Genomic DNA, 21964 nt, shown 5'->3' with positions numbered 1-21964 from the left:
GGTCTACAGACGCTGCCCAGCTTGCCTGCACAGAGCTCTGTAACACTGCTCCCAACGTTGCAGGAAAGGAAGAGCAGCTGCCCAGATCCCTGGGAGCTGCTTGAAGCAAGGAAAAAAATCACTGAAGATCGCTGGTGATTGCTATCTAACAGAACACTTTCAGAGACACAGCTACTGACTGAAAGGATCTGAGTCAAAAGCTGGGGTCTCTCCAGGGGCTGGCTTTTATATCTTAGTACAGACTCAGCTAAATGACATCATAGGAAGGAGTCAATCCATCCATCCTGGGCTCTCGATGCAGCATGGAGAACAAAGATGAGAGACATGAGACTGAACAATGCAGAAGAGCTGAAGGCCGCTATTGAAGCAGTAATTGCTGCAAAAGGGGCCCAAACCAAGTACTGAGTACATATGCATGCTTATACTTTTCAGAGGTCCAATATTGTTCTATGTACAATCCTTGTTTTATTGATTGCATGTAATATTCTAATTTTCTGAGATTGTGGATTTGGGGTTTTCATGAGCTGTAAGCCATAATTATCTCAATTATGACAAATCATGGCTTGAACTATCTTGCTTTGCATGTAATGAGTCTATCTCATATATTAAGTTCATCTTTTAAGTTGCATTACTGAAATAAATGAACTTTTGCACGATATTCTAATTTTTCAAGTTTCACCTATGGTAGGTAGCAAGTACAACCAGGTATTCAATTCACTGAAGAAATTGAATAGCACATGGAAAATCCATTTATGTTGTCCATTTATCAAGCATAATTCAAAATATTATCCTCTGAAAAAATTAGCTTTAATCATGCAATCATATTTATGTGTCTTTTCAATTGTTGCTGTTAAAACAAGCTTGATTATATAAAAAAAACCACATCACATCCAGGGGGGAAACTATCACTATGAAGTTACATTTTTTTTCACCAAATTATTGTTTTAATTTGTTTTTATATTTCTTCATTTTACATCTTAAGTATTCCATAAGGGAACACAGTGGCTCAGTGGTTAAAGATGCTGATCTTATCAGCAGGAAACTGAGGTCCTGGGTTCAGGCCCAACCATTGCACGATGGGATGAGCTCCCATTACTTGTTCTAGCTCCTGCCAACTTAGCAGTTCAAAATCATGAAAAAGCAAGTAAATAGGTATCACTGCAGTGGGAAGGTAACGGTCTATATAGTCATGCCGGCTACATAACCACAATTGAACAATGCTAGCTCCTTCAGCTAAGAAATGGAGATGACCACTGACCCCTAGAGTCAGACACAACTGGACAGCGGGAAGCTTTACCTTTAAGTATTCCCTGATTTATCAATGCCATGATTAGGTATAGTAGCAATTACTACCAGAATTGCCACCAGAATTACTACTGTATCTACTGCCATTAATTAATGGAATATTTTATTTTAGGATCACATATTATAGCAAAGCATTTAGACTTACATATTGCTTCACAGTGCTTTACATCTGTTTCTAAGCAGTTTACAGAGTTAGCATACTGCCCCCAATAATCTGGGTATTCATTTTACCAACCTTGGAAGAATGGAAGGCTGGGTCAACCTTGACGTGGTGAAAATCGAACTACTGGCAGCCAGCTGGCAGTTGGCAGAATTAGCCTGTAATACTACATTCCAACCACTGTGCCATCATGGATCTTTATGTCATTTTATATCATTTATTGAAAGATATTCTTCTAAAATCTGCTTTAGAGTCACTCCAGTATATAAAAATTGACATTGCTGTAAACAGACTACAGAAACTGGTTTTCAACAAGCAAGTTGGCATTCTCTTTGATTATATATCCCTTGGGGTCACTTCACAAAAACAAAAACTATTTTGTTTTACATGAGCAAACAAAATTGTTCTTAGTAAATACTTACACGAGCAATACTAGTCTGACAATGCATTCATATAGCTGGTCAATGTATTGAGATAATAATAGTTTCTGTATCTGATCCACCACTGATCCTCATATTGCACTTCAACTTATATTAAAATTGTCAGGATTGGCCCTGCTTACATGTAAAGAAGCTGGTTTAATTGAGTCAACTCTCAGGAGCATGATTGTCAAAGCACTTAACAACCCTTATACAGATGTCGGGAATGTCACTACAGCAAAAAATTTCAGAAGGGAAGGAAGTATCCTAAGCAATATATAAAAAACATTTAGAAGGAATAAAAGAAAAAGAAATCCTTCTTGATGGCACAGAATTTCCATTGCTTACGGTAAGTTTTCTATATTTAATCCTATCAGAAACCTAATTATTTCTGACAGGTACTCAACGAATGTGAGGAATTCTGGCTATTTTTTAATTCAGCATTTTTCTTCATTATCTCAGAAATATGAAATTGAAATAATCTGTTTTCCAAAATCTTGTTATACTGCTTGCTTTCCCAAACCAAGAACATCCTTGCTATAGTAAAAGGTTTTTTTTTTAAAAAAAATCAAAGATAGTCTCAGCCGGTGGTCTGCATCCGGGTCGCCAACCTTTTGGACCTCAGGGACCATCAAACTCATAATTTTAGATCCCAGGGACCACTAACTGGTTCTTTGGGTCTAGCCTAATTTGTGGGTGTGGCTTGGTAGTCATGTGACTGGCTGGGCATGGCTTGTATGTAAATATTATAAATATTTATATTAATATTGAATTTTTTATTAAAAAAGGAGCAACTTTTACCCAAAATCAGGCATTCAGTGATCTATCTATCAGCCATTGGCTAGCTCAGTCCCTCAAGTCTGCTTGCTGTGAGTCAGTCCCTCAAGTCTGCTTGCACTGAATAACAGAACCTTCAGTCCTAAGGGACTGAAGCCCCTAAAGACTAGCTAGAAAGCAAGAAATCCAACCATTTCCTGCTTCCTAGCTAATCTAAATCTCCTGGCAGAGAAGAGATGATGTTCAGAAAAAGGAAAAATCGCAATTTAGCAGGCAAGTTTGCAGGGTAAGAAGTGAGTGGGCGAGGCGGGTTCCCGCGGGCCCTGTGAGCTGCGCAGCCTTGTGTTTCTGTGCAGCCTGGATTAATTGCTTTGGGGGTGCTCTGGGGTGAGATTTTTCTGCGGCCCACCAAAATTTTCTTACGGCCCACCGGTTGGCAACCACTGGTTTGGATGATAATAGTCAGAAAATACAAGACGAAAAACATCAAAGTTTGGAGTAGTTTAATTCATCTACGCACATCCCATCCGGCAAGAATGGTTAAAGTCTGATCCAGTTAGCACAGGAGCATTTGCCTTCCAGCACACTTTATATTACTGCCCCACCCACCTAATCACAGCTATCTCTGCCCTATGCTAAATTCCCAATTACCCCCTCCTAATATGGCTAGTCAGTTTATTCCACGCCCTGCATCCTAATTCGCTCTGATTCCTACCTATTACTGATCCCCATCTAAACCCTGTTTCCACACCGCATTATACAAAAAGAACTTCCATCCAGGATCAAGCACATACGCTGAGCGGCAACTCAGGAATCCCCAGCACACTGCGATAACGTCACCCAGGGATTCCCTACATAGCCGTCAACTCCCAGCCAGCATTTGCAATGTAACGGCTGCGGGTCCACCGACTTCATTCTTTTCCGTCAGGGATTGGGATCAGGATCCAAGGTACGGGTGCTGATGCACACGGAGCCCGATAGTGACTTGTGGTATTTTAGATATTACTGAGAAAAATTACCAGTGTCCCTCACACCCATATTTCATAGTCAATAATAGAAATTATAGTTTTCTACCTATGTATGTACATTTACCTCTTCAACAGTTTCCCAATGTTTATTATTTCCTTTACATCATTTTATTTCTGAGAGACAAACTTTTATAATTCTACTCTTCAACCATCAATATCACTCCCATACACCCATTTCAGATTAAATCTCAAATTACTTCAGCTAAAGGCCCTTCGTTTAGCTTTCTTTTCCCACTTCCAAAACCATGACTTATTCGCATCAAAATTATTTTGCATTTTCTCTGCCTCTTTAACTGGTTGTTGCTGTGATTAAGTTTTCTATAATTTATCTTTTTTTTCAATATATGTATCAAACCTTTCACATTTTTTTCAGCAATAATTTTATATTCATTGTTTTCAGCAGCCACCTCATAATTCCACCAAGCATTGCTTTCATATTTCCTATTAAGAAAATCACACATATTTCTGTCACAGAGGAATGTTACTGTGGATATCTTCCAGTGTAATTTACCCCAAGAACATTCTCAGTCAATCCTTATATCCAAATCAGAGCAAGCAGACAAACCACTCAGTTCAGCTAACAATATAACTTGATGTTTATTTGCTTGTTTATTAAACATTGCCAAAACTGAAAAAATTTAACCAGCAAAAACAAGAAAAGCATAGAAATGAATAATACAGGTGAAACTCAAAAAATTAGAATATCGTGCAAAAGTTCATTTATTTCAGTAATGCAACTTAAAAGGTGAACCTAATATATGAGATAGACTCATTACATGCAAAGCAAGATAGTTCAAGCCGTGATGTGTCATAATTGAGATGATTATGGCTTACAGCTCATGAAAATCCCAAATCCGCAATCTCAGAAAATTAGAATATTGTGAAAAGGTTCAATATTCTAGGCTCAAAGCGTCCCACTCTGATCAGCTAACTAAGCCATAACACCTGCAAATGATTCCTGAGCCTTTAAATAGTCTCTCAGTCTGGTTCAGTGGGAAGCACAATCATGGAAAAGACTGCTGATCTGACAGTTGTGCAGAAAACCATCACTGACAACCTCCATAAGGAGGGAAAGCCTCAAAAGGTAATTGCAAAAGAAGTTGGATGTTCCCAAAGTGCTGTATCAAAGCACATTAATAGAAATTTATGTGGAAGGGAAAAGTGTGGAAGAAAAAGGTGCACAAGCAGCAGGGATGACCGCAGCCTGGAAAGGATTGTCAGGAAAAGGCCATTCAAAGTGTTGGGGACTTTCACAAGGAGTGAACCGAGGCTGGAGTCAGTCCATCAAGAGCCACCACACACAGATGGATCCTGGACATGGGCTTCAAATGTCATATTCCTCTTGTTAAGCCGCTCCTCAACAACAAACGTCAGAAGCGTCTTACCTGGGCTAAAGAAAAACAGACCTGGTATGTTGCTCAATGGTCCAAAGTCCTCTTTTCTGATGAGAGCAACTTTTGCGGTAATTTGGAAACCAAGGAACCAAAGTCTGGAGGAAGAATGGAGAGGCACACACTGCAAGATGCTTGATGTCCAGTGTGAAGTTTCCACAGTCTGTGTTGATTTGGGGAGCCATGTCATCTTCTGGTGTTGGTCCACTGTGCTTCATTAAGTCCAGGGTCAACGTAGCCGTCTACCAGGAGATTTTGGAGCACTTCATGCTTCCTTCCGCAGATGAGCTTTATGGGGATGCTGACTTCATTTTCCAGCAGGACTTGGCACCTGCCCACACTGCCAAAAAAGCACCAAAACCTGGTTCAATGACCGTGGGATTACTGTGCTTGATTGGCCAGCAAACTCGCCTGACCTGAACCCCATAGAGAATCTATGGGGTATTGCCAAGAGAAAGATGAGAGACATGAGACCAAACAATGCAGAAGAGCTGAAGGCTGCTATTGAAGCAGTAATTGCTGCAAAAGGGGCCCAAACCAAGTACTGAGTACATATGCATGCTTATATTTTTCAGTGGTCCGATATTGTTCCATGTACAATCCTTGTTTTATTGATTGTATGTAATATTCTAATTTTCTGAGATTGTGGATTTGAGGTTTTTATGAGCTGTAAGCCATAATCATCACAATTATGACAAATCACAGCTTGAACTATCTTGCTTTGCATGTAATGAGTCTATCTCATATATTAGCTTCACCTTTTAAGTTGCATTACTGAAATAAACGTTTGCACAATATTCTAATTTTTCGAGTTTCACCTGTAGACAAAAATTTACATCTAGATATCTGTATGAGAAGGACAGAACTTTTATATTAGAAGGACTGGGCAGTCATCAAAGATTGTGCCAAAGGGAGTGAGACCTTTAGTTATTCCACCTTTCACTCTTTTATAACTATAACTGTGTTGCTTGTATCTTTACAGTTTATATTATTTGTTTTCCTAGTATGATTTGATTGCATATTAGTAACTTACGTATGATTTGATTGCTTATAGTAACCTATGACTATTACTAAGTGTTGTATTTTATGATTCTTAACGTATTTTGTTTTTTCTTATGTACAGAGAGCATATGCACCAAAGACCAATTCCTTGTGTGTCCAATCACACTTGGCCAATGAAATATTCTATTATAGAATTAAAAACAGCAAAATAATAGGATGGAAAATAACACACAATAATCTCTATTCTGCATCCTGACGGAAACTATTTGGAAACAGAGTGATATAGCCTGTTCCCCATTTCATCAACTCTGTGCACCAAACTGTTGCAATTGGTTGTACCATGTGCGTAATTTTGTGCTTTTTTGAGCCTAAAGCAGTCTGAAGGTGATAGCTTAGTAGGAGCATTTGCCACTACAGTATCTGAGGATGCTATATCAGTTTTCACTTGCACTTATTTTTTTGCATGTCCACATATTGCGGGTCAACATGTCAATTTCATAATATGTATGTATTACAATTCTCATAGATCTCTTATTGTCCTCAAGTAAAGTAGTTGGGTCTGCTTCTTTTATTCTGAAATCTAATAGTTATCTGCAGCCAAGCGAAATCCCTGTATGTTAGTTCTATAGTACAGTACTCAGCTTCTGCAGGTAATGGGGTTACAAGGCTTTGTTCCTTTTTGTACAAAGTGATAAGTATACCCCACAAAAGAATATGTACACAGTGATTGATTTCTTATCAGATTTATCTTGATCTGAATCTGAAACTCTATATAGTACCGAGTAAGTTTCAGATCATTAGATATAGGAAATTTTAAATTAAAGTCCATAGTTGCTCCTAACTATCTGATGACTCACTTTTTTAACTGTTAGCTCACTTACCTTTCTATTGAATCGAAAAACATTGGTCATGTTGGGTTGTTTACAGATGCAGTGTATGCCAGTTTCCCACAGCTGCTGTTCATTACTTGCCAGCTGCTGTTCATTACTTGTGTGTCTTCCTTTGTTCAAGTATCCAATTTTCATGGATATGTTTGACTCTTTTGCCTTAGTAACTTGATTTGGTCCATTCTCTTTCATTTTGGATTGAGCAAGCACACTCCACATTTCTGTTCCAAGAATAGCGACTAATTACTTCTAAGATATGTCATTTCCAGTTGATGATTATGAGACATTATTTTCAATTTCTAGCGACCATAAAGATTTTCTCAATAACAATTTACCCCTAATCTGGTCTTCCGTTACTTTCTTTCTTCTACTTTCTATCGCTTATCTCTACTACTACGTTTAAATTATTCACTATCTCCAAGCTGCCTCTTTTGCCCTTTACACATACAACTAGATCATCAGTATAACAATGAATATACAATCATCCTTTAAAGTCTTGTAAATAAGTATGGAATAGCATTTTATTTTCCAAAGTCATATTTTACCACATTTATTTTAGTTTATTGTACCATGCTTTAGCTGTTTGCTTTAGTCCATATATGGATTTTTACAATTTGCAGATCAGGTTTCCTTCCTAGTTCTCAAAATTTAGTGGTTGATATATGTAAATTTCCTTTTTCAATAACTGTGAAGAAAGTAGTTTTAATATAAGTACCCCCATATGCAATTTTCTAAATTGCTGTTACGTTGTATTTGTATGTTTATAGTGCAAAAATCGCACCATGATCCTCAACATCAATTCTGCTATATAGTGCAGATAAGTCCTCAATTTATGACAATTGGGACCAGAATTTCTGTCGCTAACCAAGGCAGTTGTTAAGTGAGTTGCACCTGATTTTACAACTTTTTTCTGCAAAGGTTAAGATAATCAGTGTAGTTAAGTAAATCTGGCTTCTGCCATTGACTTTGCTTTTCAGAAGCTGGTTAAGAAGGTGGTAAATGGTGAGTGACTCACATGACTCTGAGATTCTGCAACCATCATAAATACATGCCAGATGCCAAGAATCTGAATTTTGATCACATGAGACCATGAGAATGCTATAATGGTTGTAAGTTTGAAACAGTTAGTCACTTTTTTCAGTGTCATTATAACTTTGAATAGGTGTTAAACAAATAATTGTAAGTTGAGGACTACCTGTATTACATATTTCCATGAGCATCAAGCTTTATCTTGAAAACTTAATTACATCTTTCTTGACATTTTGTAGTTCTATTAAAATCCATGGTCTATTTTTGTGCAAGAAATCCAGTTTTATGCCGGAGTTCTAACAACCCAAGACAGTTAGTTCCTATTTAATTACAATTGGGACAAGTAACTCCAATGCTAAAAGATTTATTCATCAAGTGAGATATCACATCACCACAATGAATTTACGAGATCACATTTCTACTGTAGCCATTGAGTGATATATCATTTTATAGCAACTTGCAATTGTACAGCCATCTTCTCCACCGACTCTGCTTGCCAGAAGCTGGCTGTGAAGCATGCAAATTATGAACTCACGACCATGGTACATTTTCAAATAAGCACTTATGTGCTAACATAACTATTTCTTTGTCTGCACCTAATTGATTCTTAAATCCCTATGCAGCCTTGATTCACTTTTAGGACATTTGATCTTATTATTTGTCCTTTGCTATGAGCCTAAGCTCTGTGATTTTTTTTTAATATACTATATTGTTTTTTTTATTACTGCAATGACAGACTATATTTCTTTCCTTTATCTTGTTTACAGATTTCTATTGATAAGTTCAATTCTAGCTGGTCTACCTCGAATTTGGCAATTACATTTTTAAGGAAATTGTATAATGAAATGTGATTATTATTTATAATTTCTGTTCCTTAAGTCATCAGAAACATTCACACTATTTTGTTTGGAATAGAGAAATACACTGACACCTGTTCCATTTCACTTCCATTCAGTAACTATCTTTATATTTAAACATTTTTAAAACGTTAAACTACTATTCATTTTTGAGTGTGCATACTTCTTGTCTTAGACTGCCTTTCTGAAGAAAAAAAATGAAATTACAGTTTGTCAAGTTCAAGAATTACTTCAGTTGTAACATGTATTATTTTTCATCCTATTTTTTCTGGACATAGCTTCTCCTAGATTCCGGAGATACAGCTTTTAAAATAATGCTTTCATATTTGTACTCCAGACTGTATTCTTTCCCATCTTGAAACATGAGATTTCCCAATCCCAATGTCACTTTCATGTTTAAAAAAAATAGCTTTTAGTGTACCAAAAGTTAAAAATCAGAAAAAATTGGGCTTTTTGGGACCGGTGCTTTACATTGCTAATCTTGCATTTGTGAATTTAATGCCCAGAGTCACTGAGTAGCATACAAGTACAATAAATAATTATTCGAAAAGAAACCTTGTAACTGATGCCAACCTATCTATTACACATTTGCAGAATCTTGATTGCACATTTGCCATTACAGCCAATTTGTATGCATTGTCCTATGTCAAACTCATTTTTTTCCTACCCTGCAGAATAGAGAAAATGTCTAAACAAGTTATCTCTTCCTGAGCTGCTTTTGTCTGCAACAGGGCTCGCATGTTAACAAGCTCAATTCTGAGACTTTAACTAGCAGAATCATAAAGACTGCCTGAAACTGACAAGACTTTAATCAGTTTCACACTTTGGCTTTTCTTTGTCTCCTGTGTGACTTAAGGCTACAAGCTGGGAGCATACTAGGTAAACAACCAGCACTAGGACATTCCTTTCTATGTGTATTTCCCATTATGTGCCTGCTTACTCTCTTTAATCCCTCCATCTCCTCTCCAATGAAAGTCAATACAAACATTAATACCCTGACTCTAACCTTTCCTGATGTTTGAGCTACCTGACTATTTGGGGTTTGATCCTTCAGACACCGTAAAACAAAGAAAAGCTAAAGTAAAATCATAAGCATAGTCATTGGTTACATTATTTCCAATTGACAACTGCATCACTTAGTGACCACATTGACACTAAGTGGTCACTACCCCAATAGTGGTCACTAAACAAAGATTACTGGTACTTCCATCAGCCCCATTATCAAAGTGTAACATGCACGTTCATTAGCCTTTCTATGTGGTCTAGAGCAGGGGTCGCAAACTTTTGGACCTCAGGGACCACCAAACTCATAATTTTAAATCCCAGGGACCACTAATATGAATTTTGATGGTAGCTTGCTGACATCTGATCTAACCTCCCTCCCTCCGCCCCCCCCCTCACTCACACACATACAAACACAGAGAAGCAGGGGTGGGATTCAAATTTCTAAACAACCGGTTCTATGGGTGTGGCTTGGTGGTCATGTGACTGGCTGGGCATGGCTTGTATGTAAACATTATATTTATGTAAATATTGATTTTTTTTATATAAAAAAGAGCAACTTTTACCCCAAATCAGGCAAAGCAGGCAGGCAGATTGAGTTGCTCACAGATTCATAGATTCATTCAGAGATCTATTTTTCTGCCATTGGCTACCTGCAAGCAAACTCACCAAATTAACTCACAATACACCATGTATGTAAATATTTTTTTATTTTTAAAAAAGAGCAACTTTTACCCCAAATCAGGCAAAGCAGGCAGGCAGATTGAGTTGCTCAAAGAATCACAGAATTATTCAGAGATCTATCTTTCTGCCATTGGCTACCTGAGTCTGCCCTGAATAATAGAAACTTCAGTCCTAAGGAAGATTCGGTTCTGTTTAAAAGCAGAGCCGAAGACCTAAAGATTAGCTAGAAAGCAAGAAATCCTATGATTTCCTGCTTTCTAGCTAATCTCCCAGCACAGCAGAACAGCTGATAGTCGGGGGGGGAGGAAAAATAGCAACTTAGCAGGCAAGTTTGCCAGGTGAGGAGTGAGTGGGTGGGGAGGGTTCCCGTGAGCCATGTGGGCAGTACAGCCTTGTGTTTCCACACAGCCTGGATTAATTGCTTTGGGGTGCTCTGGGGGTGACATTTCTCTGCAGACCACCAAAAATTTCTCGTGGACTACCAGTGGGCCGTGGCCCACCAGTTGGTGACCATTGGTCTAGAGAGCCAATTCATACATTTTGTCCTACATTTAGACCTTTTATTAATAATTAAACCTAATCCTTAAGTTCCTACCGGTATGCAACAATCACATTCCATAAGATCAGAGAATTCTTATTCAGATTCTTTTACCTTTTTACTTTCTCAGTTTCACATATACACACAACACATAATGTCGTGTGCCTACATATAGTAGAATATGTCAATATTCGAATTATAATATTAATGTACTGATAAATATTCAAGTAAAATAAAGCTTGGGGTGTGATGGTTCAGCGGTTAAAGTTGCTGAGCTTGGCAGCTGGATTCAAGACCTGAGAACTATATGACAGGATGAGCGCCCGTTAATTGCCTCAGCTCCTGCCCACCTACCAGTTTGAAAGCTTGCAGATGCAAGTAAATGAATACCACCTCGGTGGGAAAGAAACAGTGTTTCATGCACCTTGGCATATACTATAGTTATGCCGACCACAAAGTGTTTTCAGAAAACGCTACCTCTCTTAGCTAAGAAACAGAGATGACCACTGCCCCCTAGAGTTGGACATGACTGGATAAAAGAAAATCTTTATCTTTAGAGTAAAGCAGTCCTGATTATTTAAAAAAAATATGAAAAAAGATATACTGTATGTCACACTTTATTAAGATAGCATTGATGAACATTTTATGTTGTAAATCATACAACTAATGAATAATAAAAGAACAAAAACATAAATAGAATATTACTTCATATTCTCAAACAATTTTACAACATGAAACTACAACAAATTTCATAGGATCAGTCTACTTCAAATTCACATACCATGAAAACAATAAAGAACACATTTTCTCCCTGAGGCATTAAAATGAGTAGATTTCACATAGCATGCCAAATACTAACAGATGTGATCTGCACGGGCATCTTAATCATGCAAAGAGAAGTTACAATATCTCTTCAAAGATTCTCAAATGCTTTCATTGTAAGTATAGCCACAAAGACTGCAGGCAAATGCAACTTGCTTTGAGTAAATAATGCAGCTGTATGAATTCCTAAGTGAACAAAAGCTGACACAATAGCTACACGGTACAAACTAAACATACCATCTTTGTGCAAATTTGAATTGATGTGCAGCTGTTGACAAATTCAGGATAAGAAAAAGTGATTATGATAGGTAAAGAAATGGGTGCCCCCTTAAATTGTACTTGCAACAGCTCCTTTGTGAGAGCACTATCTGAGCTAGAAGAGTTTTGCGAGGAACAATGGAGTAAAATTCAAAAGCAACAGAAAAGGCATTTAGCTTGCTACAGGAAGTGTTTGAAAGCTATTTCTCCAGAGGAGGAAATATAAAGCCTGGCTGAAGGGTTTTCATATTTGTGAACTTTTCATGTTTTTGAATCATAATGCAGGTTTGAACCCCTGTTCATTTAGTGGTTAGTTAAAACACAGAAGTTGACTAGATTGTCTAAACCTGTGTATATAATTGCACATAATTATATACAATCTTAAATTTTAGAAGTAAATGTATAGTTTCCAGAACTTCACATAAACTCCTGAATTCATGGAGTTATAAAACAAAAGCAGCTTTAAAAAGTGCTGCAGAGAAGCATCCTGGTCCTTAGGCTAAGCCACTCTCACTTTACTTCCTGGCATCAGTCCTCTTACACAGCTGTTTTGTGAGTATAGTTTGAAGAGGGGATCTGACTTCCAAATGCTAAACTATCTGTTCCACAAAGCCCAGCAAATACCCATTTTATAAAACAAAAATTGCAGATCCCCTGAAAAACATGCACAGGCAACACATGCATAAGAACAAATATTTCAAATACCATGATTTTTAAGAAATAAAAACATCTCCACTGCCTCGCCTCAGACAATCTTCCTCAGGTGTCTACTTAACAAACATTAAACATGCTTTGTAGACAAACCTGACTTTATATTATTATATTGCGGAAACCGTCTAGTTTTGCAATTAGAGAGAAAAGGAAACCAAACCAGAACTTGGCTAAACAAGTGTGATTGCTATGTAAAGTACATCCTTTCATTGGCCTTAAATTTCCCCACATTTAGCTTCAATGAATGACCCAGAATTCTATTACAAAAGAAACAAAAACTTGTAATGTTTTTCACTTATATGCACATTTTCTATGCCTCTACTAGGTCTTCCAATGCATACCTTCATTCTCATTCTAAAAGCCTAAAATATTGTAATACCTTACAGCAGCATTTTTCTCAACTTAGAATCCTTTTGGTTACACTCAGTTCTTTTTTTGTACTTGCTGAAACCAAAAATGTCTGCTTGAAAGTATTTTAGTCCAATTCATGTAGATTTCCAGCAGAAGAAAAATTGTTAAGTAAATTCTTTTCCTTACCATTTGGACAAGCAGGGTTTCCCCATATTTATTTTTGTATATTTCTTTTATCTGCTAAACAGCATATCTAACGAACAAACCCCTTAATGCTCTCATGTTTGTTGTCTAACTATAATTGCATTGTAAAGGACACTGCTTCATGAGGTTCATGATTACAAGCAGATAAGCAACTAATTACTGGAAGCTTTTAAATGGCAGGATTTGAATTAAACCTTGATTCAAATTACTAACTGTTGTAGCATCAAAGAAATCAAACAGCTGGAAATGCAAGCAATGGCAAAGAACAATGAACATGAAATGAAGTCTCTGAAAGATTCCCTAATGTTATCCAAAAACTGAAGATTAGGCAGAAAAAAGAAGAGTCTCTGAAGCATGGAAGAGAGATATTGATTACCTGGAGATTTTACAAGTTTACTGTGAGTTTTCCTACAGAGGTATAACATGATTCACCTTCTTCCCTCAAGCTTTTCTCACCAAAGAAAGCAGCAGGTTTTTAAATTAAATTATCTTATTTATCTTAATTAGAACTGGAGAGCTTGACATTTGTTCAGGTTACAGACTGATCACAAACAGCTTGAAGAAACTTTCTATGTTGCTGTTAAGCGGTGAAGGATAGTGAAGCATTTACCTATGGGGTTTACACCATATGTGCAGTCACAGAAAGTGATTTCTGAAGGCAAGTGCCTCTACTTGTTTTACTCCCAAACAGTATCACACTTCCTAGTGTAGTTGGTAAATATATAACTGGTACATTTCTAATCACATAACACGTCACAGTGCACTATGCCTCTCTATATGGTATAAATTAGCCAAACATTTCACTGAATTTCTTTGTTTTTATGGTACAAATTCTATCTAATTATATGTAACATATATTGTGTCTCTTTAACAACACAATCCTCAACACATAGGGAAGTAATTCTCAAACTCTTTATTGCTTCTTCTAAGGATTATATTTTGACGTTTAAAGATGAAAATATGAAAGAAATGTAAAAAAGGCCTGCTTACAGCTTATAACCTGTGGTTTAAGGCACTAAGCAAGAAACTGGGAGGGCATGAGGTTCAGTCCTGTTTTAGGCATGAATACAGCTGGACCAGTCACTTTCTCTCATTCCTAAGGCAGTGGCAAGATACTTTTCAAAATCTTGCCAAAAAGATTGCAGGGACTAAGTTCAGGCACTTACCAGGAGTCAACTATGACTGGAAAATAATTCTCCCAACAAACAAAACAAAAGGCATTTTTAAGAAAGCATCCTCCCAAAGCATCTGAAGAAAACCAAGGTTATATCAAACTGAAGGCACAGTCAATGACATCATTATGCAAAGCCTACCAGTATGTATTCACAATATTTACGTTGCAATATCTGTTACAAGCATAGAAATATTTTTGCATCTTGACATACATTTGTCACTTGCTCTCTTCCTTCACCTCACTTGTCATGTGTGCAACTTTTATGCAGTATCGCTACAGTAGCATTTTTTAATCATGATGGTGGCAACGCACCACTTTCTTTATAGACAATTTAAAGAATAACTACTGTGGTACTATAATTTCTGGAAAACAATACATTTTTTTCATAACTTGCCATTACCTGTTCCCTTTTTTCTAATACTGGAAACAAGACAGTGAACCAATTAATTGGACAACATTACCAACAATTAATGCATAAAGATAAATATAGCATGAAGTCTTTGGGCTTCAAAAACTAGACTCTTGCTTCTCCAGTTCAGGGCTAACATAGAAATTGCAGTCCAAAACTGTTCTTACATATACCAGTAGTTCAGGGAAGGCACCTACTGAAAGACAATAACTCCTGATTTTGTGCTTAATGATCATTATCAATGGGATTCACTAAATATCTCTATGGAATTAAATTAATCACCTCCAAAATAAAGGAACTGCAGGAACATGAAATATGACCATTCCTGAAGTCCAGTATCTTGTAAATGAAAATTACTTGGTAAAAATTGGTAGTTGGTAAAAATTGATGAAAATTGAAGTTTACTAACACCTCAATTTAATGAACTATATGGAGGGATGCTATTAAATCTCTATGTCTAGGAAATCCAAGTTTATGTAAATTACATAAAATATATTCAATGCTGTATTAACTTACATATAAATTAATGCAAATCATGTAGACTGATTCACCAAGCAATGAACCTTTATGTTCTTTAGGAGTAAAGTCCAAAGACTTTATTCAGATATCTGATGTCTTCTGAATGGCTCCTCCAAATTGAGGCTTATCGTACTCCAAAGTTAATGATATAATAATTAATAAAATCCATTCTCTCATTAGCCCCAGGCATAAATTCCAATTAAGTTTAACCCAATAAATTCTTCTGAGCTCTGCAACTTTAAAAATGAAAACACTCTTGTAATATATTCAATTCTGACACATTACTAGTTAATGACAAAATTTCTGAAATAATTTTCCAGATGTTACAAAATCATGAATAACTACTTCAAAATTCCTTTGTACATATTGTATATCTAGGTTTGTTCGGTCTCTTATACATATTTCTAATTTTAAACTGTACCAAAGGCCAAAACACAAGTACAAAACACACCTTTTCTTGTCTAGCACTGGAACCCACACCAAGACAGCTCTTCCCAGAGCCTACAACTTTAGAGGTGCCATTCATTAATTAGAACATAACAGAGACAACACAAATTAACAAACCTAAAATTAGTGTTGGAGCACTTCTGATGCTAGATTTCTAGCAAGATACACATAATGCAAATAAGTTCACTGCTCTCTAAGTGAACTCTGACATCATCATAAAATGAACTATGAAGTGATAACAGGGGGAAGGGAGACAGTACCCAAAACACAGCATGAACAAATATATATTCCCTCCCCTCCCCTAAAAATCTTTCAACTGGAAAGTTCACAATAATTACATGCACTACCTCTTAAAGAAGCCGTTGCAAATACCCATTTTTTACCGTTTTACTGAAATGTGAAAACTCAAGGTAAATGTTTTTAATTCATTGCTCAGGAGGGGAGGGGAGGGGAGAGAAAATTAGGGATAATGAACTATCTAAAAGAATTCTATAGATTACCTCTTCGACAGTTGGGAAACACGGATTAAGAAAACAAAGGTTTCTCTTTCAACGCACACAAATCAAGGATGTAGAGGGGATTTTTAAAATTCAGAATAAGAGAATGACGGCAATGGCACTTAGCACAATATTTTTTTTTCCCTTAAGGATTTCCTACATTCCCCGGTTAGAAAAACCATGTGCCCAAAATGCCCCCATTTCCCCCCCCCCTTTTTTTTTTGGCACCGCACACGTCTCGTCACAATACCTGTACCGGCTTAATGAGAGCAAATAAATTAGTTTATTTAGGGCTCCAAACCATCCCTCTCTGGCTTGCAAAAAGCATTATCTCACACCCATTAAAATCTCTCCCTCCCGCCCCAATGCATTACCGGCATTATCCCTTTCCGCAGCCACTTTTCCTCCTCCCTCCCCAAGACTCACCCGCCAACAGGACGAGGAGCAGGGAAACAGACGCCTTCTCCGTCCGGTCCCCCATACCGCCGCGTAGAGATTGGGAGCGAAGACCGAGGAAGCGCGCCGAAAGCCAGCCTGACCCCCCAAAGCGGCCGCTTAATGAGCTTCCCCGCTTCAGTCAAGTGAAGCCTCTGCCAGGAGGGGAGGGGGGGCAATCCAATCCAATCCGAGTGGCAGCCAACAGCCGTCGCTCGTTCCCCGCTGGCTCTGGATTGTCCTGGGAACCAGCAGGCGCGAGCGAAGGAGGGCGGGAGCCGCCCGCTTTTTCTCCCCCGCCACCGCCTAAGTCCGGCCGCGCAGCCAACCACAGACCCAAACTTTCCCTGCCCCCGCCCCGCTCCCCCTCCCACAGGTGCCGAAGGGAGGCCAGCCCGGCTCCCACCCCTTAAAGGGGAGGAGGAGGAGGAAGAAGGTGAAGCGCTGGCACTCCTCCAGGCAGCCGCCGCTGGTCCTCCGACAGCGCGTTCTCCAGAGTCCGCGCGTCGCCTCGGCCGGGCTGAGGAAAGCCATCGATTAAGGCTCGGGTTACAAGGGAACCTCCCTACCTAGGCGGTCACGCCCTCCGCCTGAGTCTGGCGCGCCAGCCAATGCCATTGAGCGGACCCCGCCCTCGCCTGCCTCTTTTCGGCGCGGAAAGGGAAACCCAGCGCCTCTAACTCCGGCGGCGGGAAAGTGATCGTCGGGCAAGGGCAAGAACGGAGACACACACCCCCATTCCCGAGAAAGGAGGGGGAGGGAATAATTGCCCGCATACCGAGCGACTTTCGAGCCAAAGAAACCGGGAAGGGAATCAAAGAACGCGGCTGCCGACAGCCCCGGCCGCACGTGGGCTTTACCCCGCGCTTTCGAAAGCCGTGGTGAGTGTAGGAATTTCTCTCGGGAACAAACGCGCTCGACACCAAAGGTGGTAAGATTTGCAAGGCGGGACTGGATATGTTTATTCGGGAGGTAAATCCCTTTGCTTCCGCCAGGTTTAGTCTCGGGTAATATTGGAAAGGGATGCAGCCCACCCAGTGGTGGATTAAGACTCACTGGGGCCCTAAGCACTGACAAATCTTGGGGGGGGGGGGGGCTCCTTTGTACATAGTGTACAAACTAAGCCAAGCTTAGGCTACATAAAAGTTTTTATGGTATCCCCTTTGGGCCTGTTGCTTAGTCTGCTTCATGGTTAATTAATACACCTAGTTTAGTTCAAACAGCAGCTGTGTTTTCGGATCTGCCCATGTTCTGACCAGCAGTTTAGTCCTTTCATTGCTCATTTATAAGTAAATATGGACATTGAGTATTTCCTTTTGAGTAAGGAAGAGTTTCTCTTGAACTCAAGGAGCTTCCTTTTTAATTGATGCTAGTTTATGGTGATATGTAAACTGTGGGGTGAGATTCTCACTAAGACATAGCTTGATTAGTTTGAATTTAGAGAGATCCAGGTGTTATATTTGAAGATAATATTTATAGTTTATGAGGTATGAATTTTGCCCTCCTTCAGAGAAAGGATTTTTTAGGAAAGGTGATTGGGGGGCGAAAGAAAATTAATTCAAATGGAAAAAAAATATTGCTTTAGGAATTAAGAGTTGACATCCTGAATCACAGTGATGAGAATAATGAAATGATTAGTATTTTTGGGCTTCCTATTTAATATACTTTCAGCTTAGTTAAATAATAAAGCTAGTAAAACAAAACAATGTGAAGATATAATTTCCACATTTTCTTTTCCCATGTCTTAAAAGTATTTACTTAAACTTGCATGCCACTTATATGTTGATTCTAATCAGCTTACACTTCCAGTATACACTGAAAAGAATTAAAACAACAAACAGAATAATAACATTTTCTCCTACCATATTGTGCCAAGAAACAACAAAGAACAAGTTGATACAACTGGTAACCTCACTGCAAGAGCAATTTCAACCTATCAGCCCCAAAGGCATTCTGTCTTTAGAGCTTCCCTAAATCTTAACAATGTTGGTTCTAGTCTGATTTTGGAAACAATGCTGTTTGGAGGAGAGAGTCAGCAATGAGAAAGAACTACCTTCCTGATTTCTAATGGCAACACTCTTTCAGAGTAGGGACCCAAAAGGAGCTCTTTCCATATTTTAATGAATGAACAGATATTACTGTGAGTGACATCCAGTGATGACCAGGACTTGAGCCATGTAAGGCTTTAAAAGATATCAGCCTTTTAAACTTTGGTCTGCACATAGATATTATCCATTACCAATTCAGCTCTTGCAATAGTTTCACACAAGTGTGAAGCTATAACTGCTGCATTCTGGCCAGCTGTAGATTTTAGGTGTCTTTAAGGAGAGAGCCTGCAGAGCAGGTCAAGTAAATCCAAGCTCCTCAGATTATCTACCAGTTACAACATGCTTGGCCATATGGGCTTCTACAGCACAGAAATCTTGAAGTGTGTGGCAGCTCCCAGCCATGCCTTTTTAAAAAAATATACTGTGCATGCTCTACTCTTACTCCATACTTCTTTTCCACTGATTCCTTGACTCCTTGCCTAACAGCAATGCTTCATTTTCCAAGATACATTCCACTGCTTTCACTAAATTTCAAATTCTTTTCACTTCTTTTTTCCTGCACAGGTGTTATTTCTTCAATGCCTTTTTGGAAAATAAAAGTTAAAATATTTTTGCTGATTACTGAGTTTCACTGACTTGCTGTTTTTAATTTTAATCTGGGGAATTATTTTAAATGATTATAAAGCAGGATGTATATGTAATAGATAAATGGAGACAGATGTAGTTCACAAAAGTTTGAATGGTAATAAATTTGTTAATGTTTAATATGTCTCTTTTTCATATGTTTCCCTCATAAAGCTGCTGGGCTATCTCACTGAAAAGTTTTGCAGCTAATGATTGATCTGCATGACCAGCTTGCCCTAGTACAAGCATGGGCCACTGACCATTTCTTGAATCAGGAACACTTGACATTATCCTCTACTTTCTCCCAGCCCTCTGGGAAAGCAACCTCCTTTCTCTGCTGCACTTCAGAAGTAATGTTTTCTGACTCAAGATCAAGTGTTGCTATCGAGCATACAGTATGCTTCATTTCATTGTATGCAAACACCTCCTGTCAAATTGGTTGCTGTGCACTGTGGCTGGATTTTCTCCATCCCATTCTTTTGGTCACTGTTTAGTTACAAGTTCACCAGTGGAACAGTGAAAGTTGGACTCTTTTAAATTTACAACATAACTAATGAAACAATTGTGGATCTGTCCTTGCTTTTTGGGGGAGGGTGTCCAAATTTATTGATGAAACAGTAAAAATACTGTATTTGTTTTCATCTCTAACAAAATTAGAGATGAAATAGTGGACGAGTTAAGTAATGGGTTTCATTTTGTTTATAAGAAAGTGTAATTGACAAGAGTTTTACCACTTCATTTTCTACTCCCAAGTTTTCTTTAATTAGTCCAGAAGGAAAAGCCATCAATTGGGGGCATGCAAAACATGATTGAGATAGGATATCTAGCAGTACTGTGGCCAAAGTGAGTGAAAAGATGAAAATACAGAAACTGTTTTCCTAACTCATCTTCATTTACAACTGGACAAGGCACTGAGACGCTTACAAGGTTGACATTGAAATACATTGAGACAAACTTTTAACTTAAAATTTACGTGTCTTGGATTACATGAACCTAAAACCTTAAAGTGGTATAAAAGTATTCATAAATAAAGAGATGCCAATAATTTCCAAAAATATTTTGTAAAACAATTGTTCAACCTCATCCATGGGATTTTACAGACAACTTAAAGATTTCAGTTACTTCTCCAAGGCAAATCTTTCTTGATTTCAAGTCCATTTGTTTTTGGTACTACAGACTACTACTACTACAGACTACTACATCTTCCAAGTAGTACCCAGTGGTTTGCCTCATAGCCTGAGATTCTAAAAAGAAAAAAGGAGAAAGGAAGGAAAATGATGGGCACTGCTCTTGTTTACCTCATGTATTATGCCCATTGCAAATGCAAGTTGTAGTTGCAAAAAATGTGCTCTCCTCTATTTTTTTTACTGGAATTGAAGAAATCTATTGTTAAAGTTTCTTTACCTCAGTGCAAAGATCACTGAGATAGATGTCCCCCACCAAAGAAGAGGATGAAACTCCTTTGGCTGGTTTTTAATTACGTTTTCCCATCTTTCAGCTTTTCACAAATAAAACAGAAAGCCAATACATAAAATAGTCGCACACTCTCATTTCTTCAAGATTATTAGCTCTCCATATGGAAGTGTCACAAATATTTTTGGTCATTTGAACACACAAATATTCACATAATTAATACAGTGAAGATAAATAAGTAAATAGATATTTTATTGTGGATTTTTTTTAAAAAAGAAGGGCTTATTTACCTTGTCTTTTATAAGAGCACTGTTTCAAGACTAATGTTTTTAATTATTGTAAATGTCTATACATGCCCTAGCTGTTACAATCCCAGTGGGAAATGATTCAAATACAGAGCTTCATAAGAGACTTAAGGAACCAGAACCAGACTGACTTTAGTGATCCTATTTGTTTTTCCATCAAAGAGAGTAATGGATTGTGCACATCTAGTGTTGAATTGCTATTGTCAGTCTACTGCCAATCCTCCTGTATTATGCGTGCCTTAAAACTTAACTTTATGTTGGAAATTACACATGGGGAGAGAAAAGACAGGCTCATTCTTTATTAATGCCTAATGGCTTAGACAATTACTTTTCAACCTGGATGGGAAGGAGGATTGAGATATGCAGAAATAGAATGTGGAAAAAAGGGAAGGATAAAAATGAGATTGTAACTGATGAAAAATACCTGTAACTTGCATCTGCTTATATTTCACATTAGCCTACTGTCCACCTGTAGTTTGTCCACCTGTCCACCTGTAGTTTTTGTTCTCCCATCCTTATCAACTATCAAGTTTATGTAATCACTAGAATCCTATTTAGGCATTTGCTAAGGAAAATAAAAGAGAGGTTCATGTCCTTCAGTCATGTTTCCAATTTCCAGTCTCTTCAAATACATAAGCAGGTACTCATTTTTATTATATATGAAATAA

General features: G+C 38.0%; 1 protein-coding gene across 2 annotated transcripts in view; it reads right to left on the bottom strand.

Moving 5' to 3' along the window:
- PTGFRN (prostaglandin F2 receptor inhibitor) overlaps positions 1–17149 on the bottom strand; it is a 108304-nt gene extending 91155 nt beyond the window's left edge. The window contains exon 1 of one of the 2 annotated variants that reach the window (XM_026700706.2): positions 16898–17149. In XM_026700706.2, coding sequence (XP_026556491.1) covers positions 16898–16952 — 55 coding nt within the window. In that variant the 5' untranslated portion in view covers positions 16953–17149. The remainder of the gene's footprint in view (positions 1–16897) is intronic. The other variant, XM_087937481.1, reaches the window with a different exon arrangement.
- Positions 17150–21964: the final 4815 nt, after the last annotated feature.

The sequence above is a fragment of the Pseudonaja textilis genome, chromosome 7 (genome assembly GCF_049901715.1).
Source record: "Pseudonaja textilis isolate UNSWEBS1 chromosome 7, rPseTex1.2, whole genome shotgun sequence".
In the NCBI taxonomy this organism is placed as follows: domain Eukaryota; kingdom Metazoa; phylum Chordata; class Lepidosauria; order Squamata; family Elapidae; genus Pseudonaja; species Pseudonaja textilis.
This window is presented reverse-complemented; position numbering and strand designations above follow the sequence as displayed.